Source organism: Acinonyx jubatus, chromosome E1 (genome assembly GCF_027475565.1).
Source record: "Acinonyx jubatus isolate Ajub_Pintada_27869175 chromosome E1, VMU_Ajub_asm_v1.0, whole genome shotgun sequence".
Taxonomy (NCBI): domain Eukaryota; kingdom Metazoa; phylum Chordata; class Mammalia; order Carnivora; family Felidae; genus Acinonyx; species Acinonyx jubatus.
This window is the reverse complement of record NC_069397.1, coordinates 13,209,019-13,228,681: the sequence shown is the minus strand read 5'-3', so window position 1 is coordinate 13,228,681 and position 19,663 is coordinate 13,209,019. Positions and strand designations below refer to the sequence as shown.

The window sequence follows — 19,663 nt, the reverse complement described above, 5'->3', positions numbered from 1 at the left end:
GATACCATTGAGGATAAAAATTCAAGTCACAAATTGCAAGATATTTGTGGAGTGGTGTCATCAAGATAGCAACATAAATCATTCCCAACTTCAGTTCTCTCACCAGAAGACTAAACTTTCCATTGACAAGACACCATGTGAAAATACCAGGACATGAAGTTGAGGCTAAAGTACCACAGAGACCAAGAAGGACTGCATTAGAAGAAGAGGAATAGGGGCGCCTGGGTGGCTCAGTCAGTTAAGCGTCCGACTTCGGCTCAGGTCATGATCTCACGGTCCGTGAGTTCGAGCCCCAGCGTCGGGCTCTGTGCTGACAGCTCAGAGCCTAGAGCCTGTTTCAGATTCTGTGTCTCCCTCTCTCTGATCCTCCCCCGTTCGTGATCTGTCTCTCTCGGTCTCAAAAATAAATTAAAAACGTTAAAAAACAAAAAAGAAGAGGAACAGATGAATTCACTATTATAGTTGGAGACTTCAAAATCCATCCCTCGGAAATGTACAGATCCAGCAGGTAGAAAATCAGTAGAAATACAGTTGAACTCAACACCACCACCTATCAACTGGATATAATGGACATCTACTGACTACTTCATTCAACAATAGCACAATACATATGCTTCTCAAGCTCATCAGGCATTCTGTCCACAAAACAGACCTTAACAAATTTAAAAGAATAGACATCATACAATGTCTGCTGTCAGACCAGAATGGGATTAAACTAGACATCAATAACAAAGATAGCTGGAAAAAATCCCAAATTAGTGACTAAGCAACACTTGTAAATAAAATATGGGTCAGAGAATAAACCTCAAATTTATTTTTAAAATAGTTTAAAAATTAAAACACAACTTATCAAAAGCAGTGCTGAATGGGAAATTTACCACATTGAAAGCATGTGAGAATCATAAAATGGAAATCAACTTATATCCACATTTGTTACAACAGACTTCTCAGACTCTAGCCTCAGCATGGACAAGAAAACAATTCATGCAATGCCACATCTTGTCATAAACTCAGCATGTCACCACTCCTTACCTCTCTTGTGTTTTGTCAGGTTTTCCCAACTCTAACCTTCCTTATACAAAGAACCTACTGTCTACTCTCATTAAAATGTACTTAAGGCTCATTTATCCTATATATGCACAAACTTTTTATACCCTATTAGAAGGTGTGCAAAGGGGAAAGAGAACACTGGGATAGCAAAAGATTGACACCATGTCTTAAAGGAATCAGCCAGACTTAAATAAAATTGAGTTAAGCCTAGGTGTGGTTTAGATTCTAAAGGTAGCATGTTAGAGAAACTTCACATATTCAAACTTACCTTGAAAATTCCCTTTCAACTTTTAATACTTACATCAGTAGACAGGTCATTATCCAAACAGAAAACCAAAAAGGAAACAATGGCTTTGAATGACACACTGAACCAGATGGATTTAACAAGATTTATGCATCCTAAAACAGCAGAATATACATTCTTTTCAAGTGGCCACAGAACATTCTCCAGAATAGATCATATATTAGCCCAGAAAGTAAGCCTCAACAAATTAAAAGACTGAAGTCATACCATGCATCTTTTCTGACCACAGTGTTATGAACTAGAAATCAACCACAAGAAAAAATCTAGAAAGACCACAAATACATGAAGGTTACAATAACATGCTACTAAACAATGAATGGGTCAACCAAGATATCAAAGAAGAAATCAAAAAGACATGGAAATAAATGACATGAAAACACAATCATCCAAAACCTTTGGGTTGCAGCAAAAGAAGTTCTAAGAGGGAAGTTTGTAGCAATACAGGCTTACCTCAAGAAGCAAGAAAACTCTCAAATAAACAACTCAACCTTATACCTAAAGGAGTTAGAAAAAGAAGAATAAACATCAGAAGGAAGAAAATAATAAAGATTAGAGCAGAAATAGCGGATATAGTAACTAAAAAAACAACAGAACAGATCAGTGAAATCAGGAGCTGGTTCTTTGAAAAGAAGTGATAAACAAAACTGATAAACCTCTAGCCAGACTCATAAAAAAAAAAAGAGAGAGAGAGAGAGAGAAGACTCAAATAAACCCACAACTAGAAGGCTAATAAATCTTCAGAAATCATGAAAGAACATCCAACAGGAAAAAGACAGTCTCTTCCAAAATGGTGCTGGGAAAACTGGACAGCAACTTGCAAAAGAATGAAACTGGGCCACTTTCTTACACCACACACAAAAATAAATTTAAAATGGATGAAAGACCTAAATGTGAGACAGGAAACCATTAAAATCCTAGAGGAGAACACAGGCATTAACCTCTGACATAGGCCATAGCAACTTTTTTTTTAATGTTTAAGTATTTTTGAGAGAGAAAGAGAGGCAAAGAGAGAGGGACAGAGGATCCAAAGAGGGCTCTGTGCTAACAGTAGAGAGTCCAATGTGGGGTTCAAACTCACGAAATGCAAGATCATGACCTGAGCCAAAGCTGGACACTGAACCAACTGAGTCATCCATGCACTCCTGGCCATAGCAACTTCTTACTAGATATGTCTCCTGAGGCAAGGGAAACAAAGTCACAAATAAACTATTGGGACTACATCAAAATAAAAAGCTTCTGCACACTGAAGGAAAAAAACCAACAAAACTAAAAGGCAACCTACTGAATGGGAGAAGATATTTGCAAATGACATATCTGATAAAGGGTTCATATTCAAAACATATAAAGAACTGATACAAAAAAAAAAGAAAAAAAAAAGAACTGATACAACTCAACACTCAAAAACCAAATAATCCAATTTAAAAATAGGCAGAACACATGAATAGACATTTCTCCAAAAAAAGACATACACATGGCTAACAGACACATTAAAAGATGCTCAACATCAATCATCATCAGGGAAACACAAATCAAAACTACAATAAGATATCACTCACACCTGTCAAAATGGCTAAAATCAACAATGCAAGAAACAACAGGTATTGGTGAGGATGTGGAGAAAAGGGAACCCTGTTGCATTGTTGGTGGGAATGCAAACTGTGCAGCCACTCTGGAAAGCAGTAGGGAGGTTCCTCAAAGTTAAAAATAGAACTTCCTATGATCTAGCAATTGCAGTATTAGGTATTTACCCAAAGAATAAAAAAATACTAATTCAAAGGGATACATGCACCCAATGTTTATAGCAGCATTATCTACTATAGGCAATTATGGAAATAGGCCACATGTTCATGGACTGATGAATAGATAAGGAAGATGTGGTATATATAACCAATAGAATATTATTCAGCTATAAAAAAGAATGAAATTTTGCCATTTGTAACAATATAAATGGAGCTACAGAGTATTATGCTAAGAGAAATAAGCCAATTAGAAAAAGACAAATACCATATGATTTCACTCATATGTGGGATTTAAGAAACAAAACAAACAAGTGGGCGCATGGGTGGCTCAGTTGGTTAAGCATCTGACTTTGGCTCAGGTCATGATCTCACAGTGGGTGGGTCTGAGGCCCGCATCAGGCTTCATACTATTAGTGTGGACCCTGCTTGGCTCTCTCCTTCCTCTTTCCTCTCTCTGCCCCTCCCCTGCTCACACTTTCTCTCTCTCTCAAAAATAAGTAAATAACCTTTAAAAAAACGAAACAAAGCAAACAAGCATAGAGGAAAAAAGAGAGAGAGGAAAACCAAGAAGCAGACTCTTAACTGTAGAGAACAAACTGATGGTTATCAGAGGGGGGATGGGTTAAATAGGTGATGGCGATTAAGGAGGGCACTTGTTGTGATGAGCACAGGGTGTTGTATGGAAGTGTTGAATTACTAAATTGTACACCAGAAACGATATTACACTGCATGTTAACTAAATGGAATTTAAATAAAAACTTAAAAAAAGAAAATAAAAGAAAAGCTGGAGGAAAAAACAAAATAACCAAATTTAAAAATGGGCAAAGGAGACATATAAATGGCCCATAGGCATATGAAAAAAAATGCTCAACATGACTAATCATCAGGGAAGTGCAAATCAAAACCACAATGAAGTAACACTTCACATCTGTTAGGATGGCCATTATCAACAAACAAACAAACAAACAAACCAGAAAATAGAAAGTATTTGTATGGAAATGGAGAAATTGTAGCCTTTGTGTACTGTTGGTAGAAATATAAAATAGTGGAGCCACTATGGAAAACAGTGTGGAATTTCCTCAAAAATTATAAATACAATTCTCAAATGATCCAACAATCCCACTTCTGGGTATTTATTCAAAAGAAATGAAAACAGGATCCTGAAAAGATATGTGTGCTCCCGTATTCATTGCAGCATTATTCAGATTAGCCAAGAGACAGAAACACCCTAAACATTTATCAGTGGATGAATGGATAAAGAAACTGCAGTATATACATAAAACAATATTATTCAGCCTTAAAACAGAAAGAAATCTGTCATATGCTACAAAACATAAATTTGGAGGACATATTATGGTAATGTCAGTTACAGAGACATTACAGTTACAGAGAGATAATTACTGCATGATTCCACTTACATGAGGTTTCTAAAGTAGTCAAACCCATAGAAGCGCAAAGTGGAATACTGGTTGCTCAGGGCTGGGGAAGAGGGAAATGAAGAGTTGCTGTTCCATGGGTATAGAGTTTCAATCATGCAAGATGCAAAAGTCCTAGAGATCTGCCCTACTACAAAGTGCATAGAGTTAATAGTGCTCTACTGTGCAATTACAAATTCACTAATAAGGTAGATCTCATATTATGTGGGTTTTTTTGCCAAAATAAAAAAAAATGAAAGAAAGAAAAAGAGAAGAAAGAAAAAAAGCTGGCTGGCTCCTGGAGCTAAGATGGCAGAGGAGTAGGGAGACCCTAAGCTTGTTTCATCCCTTAACACAGCTAGTTTTATCGAATCATTCTGAACACCAAAAAAATCAGGGGTCTGAGAGAATGAAAGCTGCAAGACTAGAACAGAAAAGCAACCACCTTTTGGAAGGTAGAAAGTGTGAAGAGTTTACAGGAGGAGATATTGCTCTGGGTACAGCAGTAGGAGGGAGCTGGCTCACAGAAGCTACTGCAAAGTAATATAAGCAGGGGAGCACAAAATCTGAACTTTTAGCAGTCTGCTAGCAGTGAGGGAAGTGCCTGGCTTAAAGGTGCTCAAGTGGTACAGCAGGAGAGAATCCCAGGAGTGACAGCATGGTGTGACGATCCCTTGGGTCACAAGGAAGATGGGTTGTGCAAATGGGCTGTGCAATTTCCAGGCATAAGAGAGGGGACTCCCTCAGGTTGAGGGCAGTACGCAGGGGTGCTGGCTTTCTGTTCTGTTTTGACATAAAGTCCGAACAGCTACACAGTCATGCCACTGCTTTTTTTGCACAGACCAGCAAAAGCCAAAAGCATGGTAAGACCCTCCCCTAGAGGAAGAGCATGGGTCTGTGCTGCAGGAATCCTTAAATTTGGAGTTTTGAAGCTCAGTCACGAACCTGAGATTAAAAAGTTGGACACAGGCAGGGTGAACACGGGGTTCTGATGGAAATGAGGTGTGATTAATTGCTCCTCTGTGAAGTTTTCCTGAAGAGGAAGGGGTGCAAACTTTCAGCTCCAGGGCTATAGAACTGGGACGCAGATATCAAAATACAAGGAGCACTGAGAAAACTCCCATTAAATTCAACAAAAGCCAACCATCACCAAGGCATATCATAGTCAAATTCACAAAATACACAGGAAAAAAAAATCATGAAAGCAGCAAGGGTAAAAAAAGTACTCAAACTACAAGTGAAGACAGATCTGCCCACAGAAACTTGCCAGGCCAGAAAGGAATGGCAGGATATATTCAACGTGCTGAATGGGAAAAATATGTAGCCACCAATTCTTTATCCAGCATGCCTGTCATTCAGAATAGAAGGAGAGATAAAGAGTTTCCCAGACAAACAAAAAATAAGGACGTTGTGACCACTAAACCAGCCCTGCAAGAAATTTTAAGGGGAAACTCTTTGAGTGGAGAAAAAAAAAAGACAAAAAAAGACCAAATGCAACAAAGACTAAAAAGGAACAGAAAACATCACCAGAAACACCAGCTCTATAGGCAACACAATGACAGTAAATTCATATCTTTCAATAACCACTCTGAATGTAAATGGACTAAATGTTCCAATCAAAATACACAGGGTATCAGAATGGATTAAAAAAAAAGAGCCAACTATATGCTGCCTACAAGAGACTCATTTTAGACCTAGAGACACCAGTAGATTGAAAGTGAGGGGATGGAGAACCATCTGTCATGCTAATAGATGTCAAATGAGAGCTGGAGTAGCCATACTTATATCAGACAAACTATATTTTAAGGCAAAGACTGTAACAAGAGATGAAGAAGGGCATTATGTCATAATTGAGGGGTCAATCCATCAAGAAGATCTAACAATTAAATATATTTATGCCCCAGCTTGGAAGCACCCAAATATATAAATCGATTATTCATAAACATAAATAAACTCACTGATAATAATACCATAATAGTAGGGGACTTTAATATCCCACTTCCAACAATGGACAGATTGTCAAAGCAGAAAATCAACAAGGAAACAATGGCTTTGAATGACACACTGGACTGGAAGGACTTAACATATATTCAGAACATTTCATCCGAAAGCAGTAGAATACACATTCTTCTCAAGTGCACATGAAACATTCTCCAGAATAGATCACATACTGTTCACAAATCAGCTCTCAACAAGTACAAAAAATTGAGATCATACAGTGCATATTTTTGGATCATGCTGTGAAACTTGAAGTCAACCACAAGAAACAATGAAAGCCCTCCAAAACATGGGGGTTAAGGAATATCATACTAAAGAATAATGGGTGAACCAGGAAATTAAAGAAGAATTTTTTTTAAATACACGGAGGCCAGGGGCACCTGGGTGACTCAGTCAGTTAGGCGTCCGACTTCCGCTCAGGTCATGATCTCACAGTTCGTGAGTTCAAGCCCCGCATCGGGCTCTGTGCTGACAGCTCAGAGCCTGGAGATTGCTTTGGATTCTGTGCCTCCCTCTCTCTCTCTGCCCCTCCCCCACTCACGTTCTGTCTCCCTCCATCTCTCAAAAAATGAATAAACGTTAAAAAAAATTTTAAATACATGGAGGCCAATGACAATGAAAACATGAGAGTCCAAACCCTTTGGGATGCAACAGACAGTCCTATGAGGAAAGTATATTATAATTCAGGCCTATCTCAAGAAGTAAGAAATGTCCCAAATACACAGCCTAACTTTACACCAAAAGGAGCTTGAAAAGGAACAGCAAACAAAACCTAAACCCAGTAGAAGAAGGGAAATCATAAACATTGGAGCAGAAATAAACAATATACACACAGACAAACAAAAAACAGTGGAACAGATCAACAAAACTAAGAGCTGGTCCTTTGAAAGAATAAGCAAAATTGATAAACACCTAGCCATAGATATCAAAAAGAAATGAGAAAGGACCCAAATAGATAAAACCATGAATGAAAGAGGAGAGATCACAACCAGCACCACAGAAATAAAACAATTATAAGAGAATACTATGAAAAATTATATGCCAACAAATTGGAAATCTGGAAGAAATGGAAAAATTCCTAGAAACTCACAAACTACCAAAACTGAAAGAGGAAGAAATAGAAAAATTCAAAGATCCATATCCAGAAAAGAAATTGAATCAGTAATAAAAAAATCTCCCACCAAACAAGAATCCTGGGCCAGATGGTTTCTCAAGGGAATTCTACTAGACATTTCATGAAGAGATACTACCTATTCTCAAACTCTTCCAAAAAACAGAGATGGAAGGAAAATTTCCCAATGCATTCTATGAAGCCAGCATTACCTTAATTCTAAAGCCAGACAAAGACCCCACTAAAAATGAGAATTACAGGCTAATATCACTGATGAACATGGATGCAAAAATCCTCAACAAAATACCAGCAAATAGAATTTAACAGGACATCAAAAAAATTGTTCACCATGAAGCTCAGAGCCTGGAGCCTGCTTCAGATTCTGTGTCTCCCTCTCTCTCTGCCATTCCCCTGATTGCTCTCTCTCTCTCAAAAATAAATAAACATTAAAAAAATTAAAAATTAAAAAAGAATTGTTCACCATGATCAAATAAGATTTATTCCTGTGCTGCAAGTATGATTCAATATTTGCAAATTAATCAATATGATACACCACATTAATAAAAGAAGGATAAGAACCATATGATCTTGTCAAAGATACGGAAAAAGAATTTGACAAAATATAGCATTCCTTCTTGATGAAAACCCTCAAGAAAGAAGGGACAGATGCAACAGACCTCAACATCAAAAAGGCCATATACAAAAGAACCACAGCTAATATCATTCCTCAACGGAGGAAAACTGAGAGCATTTCCCCTACCATCAGGAACAAGACAAGGCTGTCCACTCTCACCATTACTATTCAACATACTACTAAAAGTCTTAGCCTCAGCAATCAGACAACAAAAAGAAATAAATTGCAGACAAATCAGCAAGGAAGAAGTCAAACATTCACTATTTGCAAATAACATGATACTCTATGTAGAAAACCCAAAAGACTCCACCAAAAAATTGCTAGAACTTGTACATGAATTCAGCAAAGTCACAGGATATAAAATTAGCGTGCAGAAATCTGTTGCATTTCTATACACTAGTAACAAAGCAGCAGAAAAAGAAATCAAGGAATCAATCCCATTTGCAATCGCACCAAAACCAATACGATATCTAGGAATAAAACTAACTAAAGAAGAAAAGACCTGTAGTCTGAAAACTATAGAACACTTAGGAAAGAAATTGAAGAGGACACAAAGAAATGAAAAAGCATTCAATTCTCATGGGTTGGAAGAACAAACACTGTTAAATTGTCTATACTACCCAAAGCAATCCTCACATTTAATGCAATACCTATCAAATACGATCAGCATTTTTCACAGATCTTGAACAAACAATCTTAAAATCTGTATGGAAGCACAAAAGATCTTGTTAGTCAAAGTAAAATCCTGAAAAAGAAAAACAAAACTGGAGGCATCACGATTTCAAGTTTCAAGCTATACTACACCTGTAGTCATCAAGACAGTCTGGTGCTGGCACAAAAAGAGACACACAGATCAATGGAGCAGAGTAGAAAATCCAAAAATGGACCCACAACTACATGTCAACTAATCTTCCACAAAGCAGGAAAGAATATACAATGGGAAAAGGTCCCTTCGGCAAATGGTGTTGGGAAAACTGGCGACATGCAGAAGAATGAAACTGGATTACTTTCTTACACATTACCCAAAAATTCATTCAAAATGGATGAAAGACCTAAATGTGAGACAGAAAACCATTAAAAATCCTGGAAGGGAACACAAGCAGAACATCTTTGACCTGGGTCAGAGCAACATCTTACTAGATACCGCCAAAGGCAAGGGAAATAAAAGCAAACATGAACTAATCGGACTTCATCAAGATAAAAAGCTTCTGCACAGCAAAGGAAACAATCAACAAAACTAAAAGGCAGCCTATGGAATAGGAGACAATATTTGCAAACAACATATCTGATAAAGGATTAGTATCCAAAATCTATAAAGAACTTATCAAACTCAACACCCTCCAAAAAAAGTGTCTAAAGAAGACATCCAGATGGCTAACAGATGCATGAAAAGATGCTCAACAAAACTCATCATCAGGGAAATACAAATCAAAACCATGATGAGATACCACCTTGCACATGTCAGAATGGCTAAAATTAGTTAACACAAAAAACAACAGGTTTTGGTGAGGATGTGGAGAAAAAGGAGCACTTGTGCACTTTGGGTGGGAATGCAAACTGGTGCAGCCACTCTGGAAAGCAGTAGGGAGGTCTTCAAAAAACCAAAAATAGAATTACTCTACAATCCAGCAATTGCACTACCAGGTATTTACCCAAAGAACACAAAAGTGCTGATTTGAAGCAACACATGCATCCTGATGTTTATAGCAGTATTATCAACAATAGCCAAACTATAGGGAGAGCCCAAATGTTCAACAACTGATGAATGGATAAAGAAGATGTGGTGTAGATATACAATGGAATATTACTCAGACACCAAAAAGAATGAAATCTTGCCATTTGCAATGACATGGATGGAGCTCGAATGTATTATGCTAAGTGAAATAAGTCAATCAGAGAAAGACAAATACCATACGATTTCATTCATACATGGAATTTAAGAAACAAAACAGACTGATGTATGGGAAGCAGTGGGGGTTGGGGGGAGAAGAGAGGAAACAAACCACAAGAGACTCTTAATGACACAGAACAAACTGAGGGTTGATGAAGGGAGGTGCGTGGGAGGTGGGCTAGATGGGTGATGGGTATGAAGGAGGGCACTTGTTGTGATGAGCACTGAGTGTTGTGTGTAAGTGATGAATCACTGAATTCTACTCCTGAAACCAATAGTGCACTGTATGTTAACCAGCCAAACTTTAAATTAAAAAAAAAAAAAGTTATTTCCAAAGAAAAGCTGGAGGCATCACAATTCCAGACCTCAAGTATATTACAAAACCGTATTAATAAAAACAGTATGGTACTGGCATAAACATAGACACATAGACCAAGAGAACAGAATAGAAAACCAAGAAATAAACCCACATTATATGGTCAATTAGTCTTCAACAAAGGAGAAATTGAATGTACAATAGAAAAATACAGTCTCTTCAACAAATGTAGGAAAAACTGGACAGCACCATGCAAAAGAATGAAACTGGACCATTTTCTAACACCATACACAAAAATAAATTCAAAATGGATTAAAGACCTAAAGGTGATGGGGCGCCTGGGTGGCGCAGTCGGTTAAGCGTCCGACTTCAGCCAGGTCACGATCTCGCGGTCCCTGAGTTCAAGCCCCGCGTCAGGCTCTGGGCTGATGGCTCAGAGCCTGGAGCCTGTTTCCGATTCTGTGTCTCCCTCTCTCTCTGCCCCTCCCCCGTTCATGCTCTGTCTCTCTCTGTCCCAAAAATAAATAAACGTTGAAAAAAAAAAAAAAGACCTAAAGGTGAGGCCTGAAGCCACAAAAATCCTAGAAGAGAGCACAGGCAATAATGTCTCTGACTTTGGCCATAGCAACATTTTTTTAGATATGTCTCCGGAGGCAAAGGAAATAAAATTAAAAGTAAACCATTGGGACTACCTCAAAATGAAAACTTCTGCAAAGAAAAGGAAAAAAATCAACAGATTTAAAGGCAACCTACAGAATGGGAGAAGATATTTCCAAACGACATATCTGATGAAGGGTTAATATCCAAAATATATAAAGAACTGATACAACTCAACACTCAAAAAACAAATAATCCAATTAAAAAATGAGCAGAAGACATGAACAGACATTTCTCCAAAGAAGACATACAGATAGCCAACAGAGACATAAAAAAACGCTCAACATCAGGAAAACACAAATCAAAACCACAAGGAGACATCACCTCACACCTGTCAAATGGTTAAAATCTACAATACAGGAAACAACAAGAGTTGGCAAATGTGAAGAAAGGGGAACCTTCTTGCACTACTGGTGGGAATGCAAACTGGTGCAGCCACTCTGGAGAACAGTATGGAGGTTCCTCAACAAGTTAAAAATAGAACTATCCTATGATCCAGTAATTGCACTACTAGGTATTTACCCCAAAAATACAAAACATTAATTCAAAGGGATTCATGCACCCTAGTGGTTATAGCAGCATTATCTACAATAGCCAAATTATAGAAGCAGTCCAAGTGTCCATAGACTGATGAATGGATAAAGAAATACACACACTCACACACACACACACACACACACACACACACACACACACTGGAATATTATTCAGCCATAAAAAAAAATCATGAAATCTTGCCATTTGAACAACATGGATGGAGCTAGAGAGTATTATGGTGAGCGAAATAAGTCAGTCAGAGAAAGACAAAGCCATATGATTTCACTCATATGTGGAATTTAAGAAACAAAACAGAGAAGAAAGCAAGAGAGAAACCAAGAAATAGACTCAACTACAGAGAACAAAGTGATGGTTACCAGTGGGGAGGCAGGTGGGGGGGATCAGGATAGCACTGCGTAATGTAAAGAATTGTTGAATCACTATATTGTACACCTGAAACTAATATAATACTGTATGTTAACTATATTGAAATTAAAAAAGAAAATCCCCCAGCAAGGGACCCCATTTTATAGTGATACTGTCTATCAGTAGGTCAAATGTAGCCAGTTTTTCTTTCATTTTTTAAACAGCTAATACTTCTTTAGTACAGCACCAATGAAATGCATGCCTGTATTAACACAAAGGGAAAAGATATGTATCTCTACACACTAGACTCTTACATGGCATGTGAGGTACTCATCATTCATTCATTTTCCCTTTCTCTCTCTCTCTCTCTGCCCTCTGTTGCTTTTTGAACATCTATAATCCCATTTATATAAACTAAAATTAAGATTATCATATATACCTGTGTTTCCTGTACAGTCCCATTATAGTCCCAGAACCCTTTTACTCTCAAAATATACTACAGTTTGAAGTATGAAGATGTAACACAGCAGACATCCTCTGTGGTGAGACAACAGTTCTGGAGTTTGATTTTGTTGATGGTTATATGAATCCATATATGTAATAAATTATCATAAACTACACACAAAGACATCATCATCATCATCATCAAAATCTTCATAAAAGAATGAGTGTAGCAAAACTGGTAGAATCCAAGTCTGTGGTCCAGTTCATTGTGATGTGCTAGTCAATTTCCTAGTTTTGTTAATGTGTTCTACTTATATACAATGGTACCACTGAAGGAACCTAGATGAGGTACAAATTATCTTTCTGTACTATTTTTTTAAATTTCTTGTGACTCTGTAATTATTTCAAAATAATATCTATCTAACTATCTATCTACATGGCAGTCTGTGACATCCCCTTATCCACCTTTTATCTAAGTTGAGCTATGTGGCTGAGTTCTGGAGAACAAAATGTAGGTCAAAGTGATGTATGCCATTTCTAGTTCCAGTTCATTAAACTCTTCACTGTAGTCCTCTACCCACTGTCTTCCTCAGGGCTGAATGTCAACACCTGAGGTGACTATGGAGCCTCCATCAACCTGATGACATGAAACATAGTGCTCTCCATGTGTCAATGCCAACTCAATTTTACATGAGCAAGAAAAAACATTCACTGTATCACACCACTGAAATTTCAGGGTTTATTTGTTACACCAACTACTGTACCTTAAGTAACACATGGAGAATATTAAAATAAATCAGCAAGCAAAATAGTAAATGGAAAAAGAAAAACTGAATAATAACCTATTTTCATAAATACATAGACACACAAACAGTTCTTTGGGTAACTGGATGGAAGATAATATGAATCAAGAAATGAAATATCAGGGGCGCCTGGGTGACTCAGTCGGTTGAGCGTCCAACTTCAGCTCAGGTCATGATCTCAGGGTCCGTGAGTTCGAGCCCCGCGTTGGGCTCTGTGCTGACAGCTCAGAGCCTGGAGCCTGCTTCGGATTCTGTGTCTCCCTCTCTCTCTGACCCCCCTCTGTTCATGCTCTGTCTCTCTCTGTCTCAAAAATAAATAAAAAAAAACATTAAAAAAATTAGAAAAAAAAAATGAAATATCATTTGACGCAGTCCTACTTGTCTATGTTTAGTTTTGCTACCTAGGCTTTTGGTGTCAAATCTAAGAAATCACTGCCAAGATCAATGTCAAGAAATTTTCCCTATATATTTTCTTCAAAAAGTTTTACAGTTTTAGGTCTTCTATTTAACCCCTTACTCTATTTTGAGTTGATTTTGGCATATGGTGTAAGATAAGAGATCCAACTGAATTCTTTTTTCATGTGGATATCCAGTTTTCACAACACCACTTGTTGAAGAGACTATCATTGCCCCATTGCATGTTCATGGTGCCCTATTTGAAAATCAGTTGATTGTATATTACATGAATTTATATCTGGGTCCTCTACTCTGTTCCATTGGACTGTATGTCTATCTTTACACCGCTACCTTACTGTTTTGATTTCTGTGGCTTTGTAATATATTTTGAAATTAGGAACTATGATGCCTCTAGCTTTGTTCTTTTTGCTCAAGATTTCTTTGGTTTTGCAGAGTCTGATATAGTTCCATATGAATTGTAGGATTTTTTCTATAAAACACGCGATTGGGATTTTAATAAGGATTACTATGAAGCACTGGGTATCGTATGTAAGAGATGAATCACATGGTTCTACTCCTGAAGCCAAGACTACACTGTATGTTAATTAGCGTGAATTTAAATTAAAAAAAATATTTTTTAATGTTTATTCATTTGGGGGAGATAGAAAGACAGAGACAGAGTATGAGTGGGGGAGGGGCAAAGAGAGCAGGAGACACAGAATCTGAAGCAGGCTCCAGGCTCTGAGCTGTCAGCCCAGAGCCTGATGCAGGGCTCTAACCTATGAACTGTGAGATTATGACCTGAGCTAAAACTGGAGGCTTAACCAACTGAGCCACCCAGGGGCCCCTAAAATAATTAATTAAAAAAAGAGGAAAAAAATAAGGATTGCAGTGAATCTGTATATTGGGAAATATGGACATCTTAACAATATTAATTCTTCCAATCCATGAACAAGGGCTGTCTTTCCATTAACGTATCTGCTTTAAATTTTTTCATCAGTGTTTTATAGTCTTAATATACAAGTGTTCCACCTCTTGGTTAAGTTTATTCCTAAGTACTTGATACCTTCTGATGAGACATCAAACTTAAAAGCTTCTGCACAGCAAAGGAAACAATATGAAAATGCATCCTATTGGATGGGAGAAAATATTTGCAAATATCTAATTAAGGGTTAATATACAAACTATGTAAGATTCTCCTACAACTCAACAGCAAAATAAAAATAAATAACCTGATTAACAAATGAGTAAAAGACCTGAATAGACATTTCTCCAAAGAAGATGTACAAACGGCCATTAGGTATATGAAAAAGTTGCTCAGTATCACTAATACACCAGGGAAATGCACATCAAAAACCACAATGAGATATCACCTCATATCTGTTAGGATGGATATTACTTTTTTAAGATAACAAGTGGTGAAAAAGGAGAACGCTTTTTTTTTTAATTTTTTAATGTTTATTTATTTTTTGGAGAGAGACACAGAACATGAGTGGAGGAAGGGCAGAGAGAAAGGGAGACATAGAATCCAAAGCAGGCTCCAGGCTCGAAGCTTGACAGCTTCGGCACAGAGTAGCGTCGGCACAGAGCCCGACGCGGGGCTATAACCCAAGAACCATGAGATCATGACCTGAGCCGAAGTCAGATGCTTCAAAGACTGAGCCAACCAGGTACCCCCGAAAAAGAGAACTCTTACATATAGTTGGTGGGAATGTACAGCCACAATGGGAAATTGTAAGGAGTCTCCTCAAAATAACTAAAAATAGAACTACCATGTGATCCAGCAGTCCCAATGTGGCTATATATCCAAAGGAAATGATAACAGGATCTCAAAAAGGCATTTGCACTTCTGTGTTCATTGCAGCATTATTTACAATAGCCAAGATATGTAAACAACCCAAATGTCCATCAACAGATAAATGGATAAAGAAAATGTAGTACATACATACAGTGGCTTATCATTCATCTTTTTTAAAAAAAGAGAAAGAAGTCTTAAAATTCATGACAACATGGATGAAACTAGAGGACGTTATGCTAAGTGAAACAACCACAAACAGAAGGACAAATACTGCATGATTTTATTCTGGATAAGAGGTGTCTAAAATGGTCATAACCACATACAAGGAGAATTGAATAGTGTTTGTTGGGGGCAGAGGGACGAAGAAATGCAGAATTGGCTTTTCAATGGGTATAACTTTCTGTTACATAAGATGACTAAGTTCTAAATATCTGCTGTACAATATAATACCTACAGTTAATAATATGGCATTGTGCACTCTAAAATATGTGAAGAGGATAGATTCCATGTAAAGTATTCTTATCAAAAAAGAAAAAAACACAAAAGAACACATGGAAATTCTTGGATATTATGGATATATTTAATATCTTGGTTGTGGTGATAGTATCATGGGTGTATGCATAAGTCTAAATTCATCAAGATGTCTACATTAAATGTGTGCAATTTTTATCAATTATACTTCTGTAAAGCTAAAAACAAATGGAGTTTAAGCAAAGTGGAAGTTTGGGGGGAAATATAAAAATTCAATTTTTTGTAGGTTAAGATTGAAGTGCTCATAGAGCATCAAGGGGAGAGGTCTACTGTGAAGATGAAAATAAAAACTGAGAACTTGTAAAAGATTTAGACTTCAGACAGATATGTGGAGGTAGGCAGTATTTTTGAGAGGATTAAAATAATGGATTTAGATGCTATCAGAGATAACAGGAAATGAACAGTCCAAAGTTAGAATTCTAGACAATGCTATACATGGGGCTGACTGAAAAATCAATGGCTTTTCCCTTATTTCTGAGGTGGGGGAAATGAGAAGAAACTCTAAAATTAGATAGTCTGAGATCTTAGGCTCAATATTGACCAATTCTGGGACTTTGGCAAGTTATCAAATTCCACATTTTCAATCTTTAAGATGGTAATAAGATTCCTTTGTGGAGTAATCATAAGAGTAGCATAAGTTCATGGATGTAAAATTTGTTGAAAAAATTCAAAATACTAAGTAGGAGGAAGACAGCCTTAAACAGTAAGGCTTTAACCAGGCTCTGGCTTTCCCATACCTGTGTGAGTAACTTATAGAGCTCCAGGTATGGGTTAGCTCCCAGGCAAAAACAAACTATTGTAGCAAATGAGATAGAAAGTTCATTTTAGGTTCAGATCAGGTCAAAAAGACAATGTAGACATGAAAATAAATCAGAGGAGAAGAGGAGACAAAATAACGCGAACCCTTGTTCAGGAAGAAGTACGTAAAAATCTGCGTTCACAATGAAAGTCCAGTTTAGTGAAAGTAAGCAGAGGAGTGAGAGGCTTGAGTTTTAGTCAATATTGACCTGGGAGAGCAGGGTATTACTTAAAGCAGAGTTTTAGTTAAAAAACAAACAAACAAAACACATAACATATTAGTTGTTTCACAACTGGAAACAGAAAGCTCAATTAAAAGTTTAAAAATAATGTTTCTTCAGGGTCACCTGGGAAGAGCAAATAGAAAGAACCTGCTACCAGGTCATTGGGATCCCCTTTCTGAGTGCAATCACATAACCCCACTTCATTTGTATTAGGTACTGAACAATTATTTAGTAGGTCTTTTTAATAGAAAAATTCATGGTGGGAGAAAAAAAAGAAGCCTGGGTCAATATTCCCATATTAACATCAGTGTATCTACTTGATAAAATTATGTAAAAATCCTCAGCTTTACCATTATACAGAGAAGGAAATTTTCTTTTTGAAAAGGAGTCTTCCCAGAGCTCCCATCATGTCTCTGTTCCTCAGGCTGTAGATGAAGGGATTCAGCATGGGGGTGACCACAGTGTACATCACGGCCATGACAGTCTCCTTAACAGCAGAATTATTAGCTGAAGGGCACAAGTAGAGACCGATAACTGTCCCATAGAAAAGAGACAGCACGGAGAGGTGGGAGCCACAGGTGGAGAAGGCCTTGCGGATGCCCCTGGCAGAAGGGACCCTGAGGATGGAGGACACAATCCGTGCATAAGACATGACAATGAGTAGGAATGGGATGACGAGAATGGGCCCTCCCATGATAAATATCACCAACTCATTGACTCGAGTGTCAGAGCAGGCCAGCTTCAGCAGAGCAGACATGTCACAGAAAAAGTGGGGGATTATGTTGTCGGCACAGAAACACAATCTGGCCATGAGGAGAGTGTGTAACATAGCATGGAACATGGTCAGCACCCAGGACAGCACAACCAGGGAGAGACAGAGCTTGGAGCTCATGATAATGGTGTAGTGGAGGGGGAAGCAGATGGCCACATAGCGGTCATAGGCCATGGCCACTAGGAGGAAACTCTCCAGGTCTGCAAAAAACAGAAAGAAGTACATTTGGGTCAGGCAGCTGGCATAGGGGATGGATGAGTCTTGGCTCTGCATGGTTTGCAACAATTTCGGAATGGTCACAGAAGAGAAGCAGATATCAGAGAAAGACAAATTGCTGAGAAAAAAATACATGGGTGTGTGAAGGTGGGAGTCCAGGCAAATCAGGAAAATTATGAGGAGATTCCCCAGTACGGTGATAAGATACATGGCCAGGAACAGGACATAAAACGGATTTTGTTGCTCTGGCTCAATTGGCAGGCCCAGAAGGAGGAAGACTGAGACAATAGTTTGATTTCTTCTTGTCATGGTCTGTGTCCTTTAGGAGGAAATAATGGTGTCCATTAAAAAACTGAATAAAAATGAAAATATTTCTAAGATACATGGTCTGTAAGTTGTTCTGCAATGATTGATTTCATCCTTGTTATCCACAACACTCTATAACCACAAATATAACAAATCACTTAACCTAATCATTTTCTGGCTCAATTTTTTTTCTAGTTAATTAGCATTTAATAATATTGACTCTTCCATACCTTCTGAAACATTCTGATCCCTTCTGTGCAATCATCCTGTTTCTTAGCTCTTCATTCTCAATAACTGTGATTGGTGTCTTCCATAACAGAATTTTATATATTGGTGTTTTCTTGGGCTTTTTTTCCTAAATCCTATTCTCTTATAATGCTACATAGACAGCCCTAAAAGAGTTGCTTACTCCCATGGCATAAATTACCATCTAAACCTCATGGATAGACCTCTATCACCATCAGAACTGTATTCCCAACTGTGTAATGATTATCTCATCATATAATATCACAAGCATTGTCAGCTCCACAGATCGCAAATAAAGCTCATGATCTCACCCTGCCCCTCTCCTAATCTGTGCCTCCAAGTCTCTCATATCTCAGTAAAAGAAATCCAGGCTCAAGTCATACACCTGAGAGTCTTCTTTTACTCCCTCCTTTCTGTCATTATCAACATCCAGTCTATGAAGTCCTATATATTCTGACACGATAAATCTCTTTCTCATTTATCCACTTCTTATCTCAACCATCACTATCCTGGCTGGGCTGACATCATGTCTTGTCTGCACTATTGAAACAGCCTCTTCACTCATCTCCTTGTGTCCATGCTTGAATACTCTCCTTTAATATCCTTCGTTCACACTGCAGTATTCTAAGATGAAAATCTGATCATCATTCTCCCTAAAGTCTTCATAGATTCTCACTGCTCTTAAGATAAAGGCAAAATTCCTTTCAAGGACACAAAGTTGCTTCCTGACCTGACCCTGGCTTACCTCCACAGCTTCATCTGGCCCCATAGTGACATACACTCACCTCTCCAGAAATGCTGGACTTGAAAGTCACAAATTCTTGCCTCCAGACTTTTCCACTTGCTGGCCCCCATGCCTAGCATCTTCCTCCCCCTGCCTCTTCACCTGGGTTTGCCCTACTTATTATCCTTCAGGCATATTAAACATCACTTACTCAGCTACACCTCTCCTGTCCCCTCCAGACCAAGTGATCCTGCTATGTTTCCACAGGATCCTGTGCTTTTCCCTAATACTGCCCAAGGTATTGTGTATAGCTGTCCTCCCTAATGGACTGTAAACTTCATGCAGGAAAGGCCGTGTCCGCCTTCATGACTACAGAAGTGCCAGCAC

General features: G+C 38.0%; 1 protein-coding gene across 1 annotated transcript; it reads right to left on the bottom strand.

The window, feature by feature from the left end:
* Positions 1-13,602: 13,602 nt before the first annotated feature.
* Positions 13,603-19,249, bottom strand: LOC106987349 (olfactory receptor-like protein DTMT). The gene has a single exon (XM_027034700.2). It carries the CDS (start codon positions 18,307-18,309, stop codon positions 17,365-17,367), a length of 945 nt encoding a protein of 314 aa, XP_026890501.1. The 5' UTR covers positions 18,310-19,249; the 3' UTR covers positions 13,603-17,364.
* Between the last annotated feature and the right edge of the window lie 414 nt (positions 19,250-19,663).